General features: G+C 34.9%; 1 protein-coding gene across 3 annotated transcripts in view; it reads left to right on the plus strand.

Moving 5' to 3' along the window:
• LOC124164879 (guanine nucleotide-releasing factor 2) overlaps positions 1 to 9,807 on the plus strand; it is a 97,269-nt gene extending 87,462 nt beyond the window's left edge. For all 3 annotated transcript variants that reach the window (XM_046542100.1, XM_046542101.1, XM_046542102.1), the window contains 4 exons: positions 1,962 to 2,141; positions 3,853 to 4,134; positions 4,828 to 4,959; positions 5,075 to 9,807. In XM_046542100.1, coding sequence (XP_046398056.1) covers positions 1,962 to 2,141; positions 3,853 to 4,134; positions 4,828 to 4,959; positions 5,075 to 5,219 — 739 coding nt within the window. In that variant the 3' untranslated portion in view covers positions 5,220 to 9,807. The remainder of the gene's footprint in view (positions 1 to 1,961; positions 2,142 to 3,852; positions 4,135 to 4,827; positions 4,960 to 5,074) is intronic.
• Positions 9,808 to 10,548: the final 741 nt, after the last annotated feature.

Genomic DNA, 10,548 nt, shown 5'->3' on the forward strand with positions numbered 1-10,548 from the left:
GTGGGAATCAACTATCTCTAAAATTTTCATTTTCTCGTCAATTAAAAATGTCCGTTTTTCACCTCTAATTTCCATTTTCAAGCCGGATCAATTCTATTTCCCGTACGAATTGAGGGTAACTCGGCAACACACGAGTATCTGAACTACCCCTCGGCGATCAAATGCGTAGTACAAACTGTCATGGGACTTCATAATTTTCGAAAGTTACGATAGTTTGCGATACACTGCTATTTGAATGTAATAATTCAAGTTTAAATAAGTTTTTTAAAGTATTTAATTAACCCTTAATTGCTACGCAACTGTTGATTGAAGTCAGCGCAAATAATCCCAGTTGTCGGCCAAGTTTTATAGTTCCGGCCATGGAGAATACATTATATTAATGTATTAATCATGGTTCCGGCATTTATCACGTTTCATCACGTCTGGTTTCCTTTCAAACTCTCGTATCAAATTATCGACTACATGATTATTGCCAACATTCCTTCAGGAGTTCTTGCATTATAATTAATACATAGCTCGATTGCTCAAAACACCTATTTTCATATCGTGAATCTTTTTGCCGCTGACAGAAAACGAGATGACGTAGTTCAACTTTCCGACGTTAGTGGCGTTCTGTCCCGCCACATTCAAATTCTTCCCGAAAATAGTTCTCATTACGTCTCTCTCTCTTGGATTTTTAAATAAAAATGCGCGAAAGGAAGCCAAAAGACAGTTTTTAGGGCTGATATGCGCGATTAATTGTTTTAGTACGCAAAAAAAAATTTTTAAGTAGGCACGTCGTGATGCACATGGCGGGAAAACGAAAAAAACACGGCGTAAATACAGGGTTCTATTTACATTGGAGAGATAGGAAATATGACGGGACCCAGAAAAAAACTTGCAATTTGCGGGAAAACGTAAATTCCGATAACGCAAATACGGGGTTTTACTGTATATCCTGTTATACAGCATAATTTTACTCATAGATATTGAGACCCAGGTTTTATTATGGTAATCAAACTAATTTGGTGATATCTGGAAAAGGAGTGATCATTTCCTATCAACAGCTGAAAGAACAATTTTTTCTGATACTGTTTTTCTCCAAATATAAGCCTCTCTTTAGCATAAACCACAGCTGCTGGGGTCACAAACAGGGAAAAAAGTTTTTTTTAAATGTAAGGTGGACCCTTTTTAGTGTATCCCATCAGTGTGTTTAAAGAAGGGGTGAGCGAATCCTTTTTTTCCGATAACCGATACCCCATATGAAGTACTGATAACTTGATATGGTCTGATATTTCAATCCTATATACCAGACTATGTATGTATTCATATATTTATAATTCTTGATGTTCCTTGATGAGGTAAATACCACAAATATAGCCCAGGTTGGGTAAGACACACGATAGAGGACAATGAAAAAGAGACACGTGTATACATTTTCGGTGGCACTACCTCCTCCCTTTGAGTTGTCTGCTTAAAGTTAAAGATCATTCATTGATGCATTAATATCATGGCAGTGAGACAATATACATATCAATAAACAGTTGTCAAAATACAGTGCCAACTAGTGGATTATTTCAGAAGGTTGTCAAGCACTATTTTTTAAATATATCAATACATCATGCATCAAGTTTACATTTTCTGCGTTATTTCTTATTTTCTTCATGGCATATGTGAGTTCAGCTGGCATCCATGTGAATCAGAAGGGTTGTTTTGATGAAATCCATCATTTTTGCTATTTTTGATGTTCTTGAAGTTAACCCGCACCTCGTAAAAGCTGCTCCCGAATTTCGGGGCCTCAAAATTAGGAAAAAAAGAGTTTGATTTACATTAGAAGAGAAACAGTTAGCTTCAAGAAAAGGTGCAGTGTTCATTCTTTGCTCTTCATTGCATACCTCTTTCATGGTGAAGCCCTTCAATTAGTTCTCCCAAAGCCACTTTCAAATTTTACCTTTTCTTTATTCCCAATTATTCCTTTACAGGCAATCATCTCTGCTTGACTTCAAATCTGAACGGGTGGCTGAGCAAATGACCCTGCTGGATGCAAGTCTCTTTGCACGGATTGAAATTCCCGAGGTTTTGGTGTGGGCAAAGGAGCAGAATGAAGAGAGAAGCCCAAACCTGACTCGATTTACGGAGCACTTCAATAAAATGTCCTATTGGTAAGTGTTGTCAGGACTCAAACATCTGTTACTGGTCCAAAGTATCAAGGATAGCGAGGCTTTCTGTTGTAGGGAGTTGGTCACGATTATTCATTAGAGGTGTTAGGAAAAGAATGCAAAAGAGTTTAGCATTTTCTTGTATGATGTAGAAATATGGGCTCATCAGAGGTGGTGTGGCGACTTCAATCATGTAAAAAAGAGGTGCTTTCATTGCTTTGATGCATGATTGGTCCTAAAATAAAAAAAGATTCATGTGGAGTCATGAGGAGCTTGCTCTGAACCACTAGAGTCATACCCGTCATGAATCAGACTGCAAAAGTGTGACGCTGCTATAAATTGAAAACCATGCCGTGAATGGGTTCCCTTGGTGAAATTATGCACTGTGTAGCATCAGTGGTCTGGGTTGATGTTGAGATATGGTAAAAGAAACAATTTTACAAAAGTTTTTACTTTACAAAATTATGAGCCTAAGTTGTGGACCCAGCATTCTAAGAAAAAGTTGTAATGAAGTTTGATAAACATGCTACCGGATCTAAAATGTCACTTAACTAAAAATAAAAAGCTTAGTCAAACGTCCAGCACCAAATAATTTTTTAATTTCTGGGCTAATAATTTTACAAAAACAATAACCCTAGGTTGAGGATTTAAATAAAGATGATAGTCTTACTTTTTAATTGCCTATTAGAAAGGACATGAAGCTGAGCAAGGATGATATCTCTAAGGAAACTTTGGGTTTCATTTGTTTTTTTCTCTCATCATCTTCCTGTTCAGGAAATATGCATCGGAGCATGTATTTCTTGAGAGTCGGGTATCATTCCATAAAACCTATTTAGGTTGTCAATTCTTGAGAAGGTGATGGAGTGTTCTAAAACTTTATCCCTTAATTTGACATCTTGTGTGAAGTGTAGCTACAACTGAGGTGGCAGATAAGAGGGAGTGACAAGAGGCAGTTGCCATCTCCCATTAGCTGGAAGATCATTTAACCATCCTTGCTAAAGTCAACCCTTACAAAATAATGTCTGTTATTTTGCCATCTATATCACTCGCTGATGCCGTTATGGAGCAGCTAAACATCACTCTATGAATGTAGAGGACGTAATGCTTACCGTGGTTAAATAAGAATTCAGTGAGAAAAATCGGATACATTCTGGAGATTCATTTGTTGACAAATGGATTTCGATTGGGCCAATTATTATTTAGTGACAGCCATGAATTTCTGGTTAGATATGTTACAAATCATCAGGACTGGCATGATCAAGGAGTTTCTACAGGAAGGCACAAGCAGGATATTTTGAAGCTGTACCGGGGTTGGGGTAATTCCAATTCTGCTCAATTCCAATATTAAATTTCAATTCCAATAATTAATAATTTCTCACTTAGTTAAGAAGTGAAAGTATGTAATTTAAGTATTGGTGCTTCAAAGGCAGCATTGCTTGACAACTGGCTCAAAATTTCAGATTATATTCCTATGATTAAAATTTGTATTTGCTCAATAGAAATAACCATCCATTATGTTTAAATTAATTGATTGATTGGATTTTTGCTCATATTTTTTTCAAATTTATTGTTACATGAATGATGGTTGTTTCATAAAATATCCAAACAAATTTTCCCACTTGTCACTTTATTCATGAATTCTTGTTTTCATCTGTTTTTTATTCCTAATGGAGTGATGTCTTTTAATGCTTATTAACAATATTGTTTCTTTCAGGGCTAGATCCCGTATCTTAGAACAAAGTGATGCCAAAGAAAGAGAGCGCCATGTTGCTAAGTTTACCAAGGTAATGCGTCACCTACGCCGGTTAAACAACTTCAATTCATACTTAGCCCTTCTTTCGGCCTTGGATTCAGCACCAGTGCGTCGCTTGGAATGGCAGCAGCGTCATGTTGCGGATACTCTGAAGGAATACTGTGCTCTCATTGACTCATCATGCTCTTTCCGTGCTTACCGCCAAGCCTTGGCAGAAACTCATCCACCTTGTATTCCTTACATGTAAGTAGTTTAAAGGACGAAGACTTGTTTAAAATTATGTATCATTTTTCTTCTCTTTCTCTGTTTTGGATTCAAAGCTATAAAATAATGTTGATTGTTGTACATAGTTTTATTTGCCTTGTAGGTATGTTAATACACCATGTGTTTAGAAAAAATAAACTACAATAAAGGGGAGCAGTTGAGATTTAACATAGCGTAGCATTATCATTTGACATCAGACCGGAATTCTCTAACTGTATAAATGAATAATAAGTAATATCTTGTTTTCTTGGAGGTTGGTTGTTTTCCTTTATACCTGAAAACCAATAAAATATAATTTGAAATGCCAATGGTCAAGAGACAACCCGTCACGTAGTATGAAAACTGTTTTCAAGGAAGTATTTTTAACTTCCTTGGCTTTATTTTTTACTTTTTTATTAAGATGCTTAACTATATTACGTATTCACAAAAACATCACGAATAATTATCACATTCTAAAAGATAGCAAAGCTGAAAACAATTAATTTTGATGTGAAACAATGTTTCATATCCTCAGAGTTTGTTAGAATGATGAATTTAAAGATATGGGCTTTTCATTGTTATGAATTTATGGAGGCTGTAAATTAAGTTAGAGTTATGTCAGTGGAAACTTGAATATTAGCTGTATATTTTGTGCTGAATATACTCATTTATATCTTTCATGTGCAATTCCAGTGGGCTTGTCCTTCAGGATTTGACATTTGTCCATATTGGAAATAGTGATCTATTAGCTGATGGTACTGTTAACTTCTCCAAGAGGTGGCAGCAATTCAATATTGTGGAGAACATGAAAAAATTCAAGAAATGGTCAGTATTTATTTTTCCTATTTATTTGATATAATTATGTTTTTCAGTATTGTAATTCATAAGTTGTTCTATTATCGATTAAAATCCCAAAAATTTGTGTTGTTTTCTTTTATAGTCAATACAATTTCAAGAAGAACGAAAGGATAATTGCCTTTTTCAACAACTTTGATGAATTCCTCTGTGAGGAAGCCATGTGGCAGATATCTGAATCCATTAGACCAAGAGGTGGAAAAAAGACCCCAGGGCAAGGTGACTCGTAAGACATTCTGAATGAATACTGCTCCCTCGCACTATTAAGCCATCTTTAATGCATCCAGTTTTTGCTTAAATATCCCCTACGTGTTATCCAGTGGATGTTTGTGCAAGCTTAGGTGTAGAAATCAAAGCGGTCATTCATGCATCAAGTGCAACCAGAGATGGTTTTTCTGATAATCTGTGCTCATCGTTTTAAATGTGCACTTATTACTACAAGGGTATTAGGAAGAAGAATTGGGTCTACATTCTTAGATCATTTCTCCTTTTCTTGTGTGTCTGTCATTGTGGTATATTTAATTTTTTCTTCCTGGGGAGAAGAAACTTAACATTTTTTCCTTTGCTTGGAAAAGTATTGGTTATGGTGGAGAAGATTTATTAGGCAGCCCCAACCCAACTTATGAGGACAACTTGTGTTCTTGTACAAATGGAAGAGTGTTTAGCGAGTGGTTCTCTGTGAAAATCCTACATCAATAATCGTATGATGCCCTTCCATGCTTTGTGTACAAAGGATCATATGTATGTGATGAATGAATTCTAGGAAAGTAAGAGTTATCACCTTTTATTAGAGTGGTAAGCTAGCTCAATTAATAATACAATGCACATGCTCACACAACCCAGTATAAAAACATTGTGGTTCACCTGTGGCAGTACTGTTCAGGAGCTTGTTTAACAGCTCATATTTGTGGTTTCTCCTGGAGTTGTAAGCATTGAGTCCATAATGAGTATTCTTGAGCAGTGGTTTTAACCTCCATGCTCGACCATGGCCTTTGTCCTTTTTTTGAAGGAAAACAACTATATGTAGAGGCTTTCATAATTTATTAAAATGAGATATGCATTATAGTCCAGTCATGTGTTGGACGCATACAGTACATCGAAATGGAAGTGTGGGCTTATAGTAGCCATATCATTTTCCTTGTTTCAAGGTCATCTTTATGTTATGCCGTTGCTATAGGTGTCAGCCTGTTATTTGGTTGTGCGAATTTGTGCCAGTCGCTTGTCGGTCTCTAGTGTGGTGTTTTGTTAACTCAATACTGTTATTTATTTGTGCATATGATTGGTATTTTGGGAGTGTGAATGAGTATGTGTTATGTATTTGTGATAGGATAACTGTAATGGAATGACTGTGATTGTAAAAAAATATTGAATAAGGAGACACCTATGCTCAAGCACATACATATGTATTTATTTGATGATAAGTGTCTGTGATGTATAAGCTACCCAGCAGGAACAGTGCAATGGCATCACTGTCCTGTGACTGCCTTGCTAGTTAGGTGATAGGACTAGTTGCAGGTCCATTTGCTTTTGAAGAAATTTGATTCGTCACGTTTTTGATAGATTGACTTATCCAATCTACTTCTCTGGCTTCAAATTATAGTCATGCCTCAAGTACCCTAAAAGATTCTATGTTGGAATTTGCACTAGAGAATAGCAGATTAAACAAGAAAGAATTGGGTGTGCATTTCTGAGTTCATCAAATAATTGGTATTGTTGACATTGATGCTAAATCTAGAAAGAAATCTTCGAATAAAATGCATTTTTAAAAGCTTTATAATAATAATAAGGCTGATTTTAATATTTTCTAATCAATGGTGACATGAATTAATGAAATCCTGGTGCCACGGAATGAGGCATGGCTATATTTTTTTTGTCTTATCCCTGTGATGTTGGTTACTCTGCTAGTTTATATCTAACATGCCTTTTCTTCTTCATCTGGACCTGCCAGAAAAGTGAAAACTGAGAACTATCATAGGAGGAGTTGACAGTTATTGATTTAGTAATCTGTATGTGTGTTTGTTTTATGAGCTACTCATGACTTAATTGAGCACCCAAACTCATGATATTTCTAAGTGTCCTCTTCGTAGTGGGTAATTAGGGGTCAGGGTGCCTGTAGGGAAAGTACTTGTAGTTGTAAGTATTATCTGTATAATTGTCTCCTTGTGTAGTAAATATTTAATTGCATCTATCTAGTCACTCAAGAACCATTATTTGTTTTGTTATTTTACATTCTGTTAGCTGAATAGTGCCATTTGTTGCTGTGCAAAAATTTCATTGTTTTCTATGTTTGTGTTGTGTTTATTTCATCATTAAATTGACTATTTGGTGTCTTCAGCCAAATTATCATGGTATATTTAAGAAAATTAATATATATTGATGTACAGGGGTACATTACTCAAATATTTTTCAAGCCTACTCATATGCAGCAAATTAAACATCAGGAGTCATAGTTTGAATATCATGATTTAAACTTTAATTCTAAGTCACTGCAATTCAGTTTTTCCGTAAATTTGAAGTTTTATATCTCCCCCTTGAAGTTATCCATTGAGTATCTTTAAGCATTTATTTTTAGATGGAAAAAGGATGCTGCTCCTTTGGGCAATTAAACTTTCCTGTCATTAGTCAAACTATTTACAACACTTTTTTGTCAATACTACTTTTAAACTTGTTATTCTTTCATTTATGTTCTACCATATTAGGCATACCCTGTGGAAATTTAAAATATTCATATTGCTACTTTTTACCTTCCTCATAGAAATTCATGATTAAAATTTCTGTGGATAAGCATAAAATAACAGCTTTAGAATTATTCTTCCCAATTCATTAAGGCAAAAAATATTTTGGAGAATTTCTTTTGTTAATCAATTACTTCAGGTAACTATTTAATTTCATGGATTTAACTTTTACGTACATGGAGATATTTTTATTTCATTTCCCAGTGATGCAGTATATTATATATATTTTTTTGTCGGGTTGAACCCTTATTAATCATTTTAAAAATATTCCTGGGTGTCTTTCCTCTTAACTTTGAATAACTGACTCCAATGTTGTCAATGGGTTGTGAACTTGAGATGGGCAATGATAAGTATCAATTGCTTTTTTTTCTTCAAAGCAATAGGATTTTACAAAATCAGTATTTATTTTAATGGGTAAAAGTCTAGAAACTGAGGAAAGGCCAAACAGCATGTAATGTGACAAAAAACATAAAATTCAGGCATGACATTCAACCATGTTTGTCAAGTTCGAATCTGCTTACTAGAAAGCCTAAGGGAAGTGATAAGTCTACGTAGTTTGTTTATTGGAAAAAATTTATTTTTTTACTGAAAAATAATTCTTTTATTTTACTAATTTTATAAGGAGGTTTTTGTTTTTTACTGCATGATTTGATGAACTATTTCTTCTTTATTGGATCATTTTTGATAATGAGTTCGTTCAGATGCACAAACTTACTCATTTTCTCTGGATAATTTCATTTTTGTCAGTTTTGATCATTGGTATGGAGGATGCTGAGGAAGTTAGCTACTCAGTTTGAAACTCATATTTACCCTTCATTCTATTCACTCACCTTAATATTTCAACTTCTATATGGTTAATAGTTTATCTAAAATAATGCTTTCTTCTAGTGTATTTTACTTCATGCATATTCTAATTGGGGATTTCATGGAAAAATTAACTCTTGAATTGGGTGAGTGTTTAGGTCAGTGCTGGGAATTTGCTTTGCATATTAGCTACCTTACGGCTATCATAGCAAAAGAGGTGACCAAAGTGATTGATCAACATTTACCTCAGCATAGAAATACACTGAAATTTATCAGATGCCTGGGAGATGACAATCCTTTCCACAACATAAAATACTTCCAAAACACCAGCGGTTACATTGGTATTTCTATTTTTTATATGAAGTAGCACTCATGAGGAATTCAAATGGTAAATGAAGTCCAATAGAGTTGCAGTGATAAAAATTTTTAGGCATGAATTAAGAACGGGCTATGTATTGAAACATAATTATGAATTATCAGTAGTTCTAGGCCCAAGAGCGTTGAAATCTTGCTCGATCTAGTTATCCAGCCCACATGATGTGAAGATGGCCAGATTAATTACTCTTCAGTTTGTAATTGCGAGGAGCCCGTTAATGAATGAAGGTGGTACTTTACTCTGTGCTTACTGATGGATATGCATTTGAGCTCAGGTTGTCTTTGTCTAACTTTTTAAGCCTTTGGTCTTTTCCTTTGTGCAGTAGACTAATAATTTTTATTGTGTTTGTGTGCCTCCATAGAAAAAAGCATATTCATACAGTTTTGTGATTAGTATACTCCTTGTGTGTTTATAGTTGTGTCTAATCATTGTGTAATTATAGATATGTACATGTCCAGTGTCCATTTTAGTGACTTGCCCTCATGTGCGGATGGTAGTGCCCTTGGTCCTCTCTACTTTTGAACATATCGCAACTTTCTCTCCAGCAGCACAAAATGTCAAGTAGTAAGTGTGTGTGGGTACTAGTCTACTCTGTGATGTGTGTGTGATGTATGAATGATTTCCTGTTGCTGTTTTGTCACTAGTGCATTTCTCAAGCTATCATTCGTCATTAGGATGAGTCCCTTCCTCTTAGCATTGTCTCCAAGAGCACAATTTTGTCTTTGAGATGCTTGGAGCTAATGGCCTCCTCTCTGCATTTCTGGTTTATTTCCTGTCATGTTGTACAATATATTTTTATAAATGTCTGATTGTGCAATTGTACTTTTTGTTGAAAAATCGTATTGTCTTTTTTACTCTACAGATTTTGTAACGTTAAATAAAATAAAAAGAGATACTCCTTAAGTAATTTATTTATTTGCATTAAATCCAAAAACAGTATAGAATACATTTAGCATTGGATTGGTAATCAAAGGATTATTTATAAAGCGCAAGAAGAAATAACAACAAAAACAAATGAAACACATTATATGCTCTCAAATACATATCACACATTATTTCTCTTATATTACCTGATCATTTGCTCTTTTCATAATTTAGGGAGGGAGGAGGAAAAGATGGATTTAAAGAGGAAGTTTTCAGATGGTGGTTGTGAATGATGAAACTGATATAATATCAACAGAAGTAACTTTGATGGGCAGTTGGTAAGGGATCTCTGAGCCACTGATGGTGAGGTAGATGGAAAAGTGATGAGTTCTGTGTTTTAAGGTTATGCGATGCATTAACATCAAGTACAAGTTAATGTCTTGTACAAGTTAATGTCTGACAGCATGAATTATTTTTGTGGATCAGAACGGAATATGTACGAATGCATGAAACAAATAAGAACAGGTTTTATTTTCCTTTCATGAGTTCACATAAGTTGGGTGTTACAAGGCAGTGGCGCAGCGAGGGGGGAGTTGTGGGGGATAAAACCCCCCCAGAGCCCAGAGAAATTTTTAAGCTTAATCCATTTTACTTATTTGGATCAGTATTACTTATAGAATAGTGTTAGGATTTATCAAATATCCCTCAGAAAGCTGTAAAACTAGCCATTTTGAACCATTATTCTTAAAAATTTTCTGGAGGAGGGCCCCTGCAACTCCT

The sequence above is a fragment of the Ischnura elegans genome, chromosome 9 (assembly GCF_921293095.1).
Source record: "Ischnura elegans chromosome 9, ioIscEleg1.1, whole genome shotgun sequence".
In the NCBI taxonomy this organism is placed as follows: domain Eukaryota; kingdom Metazoa; phylum Arthropoda; class Insecta; order Odonata; family Coenagrionidae; genus Ischnura; species Ischnura elegans.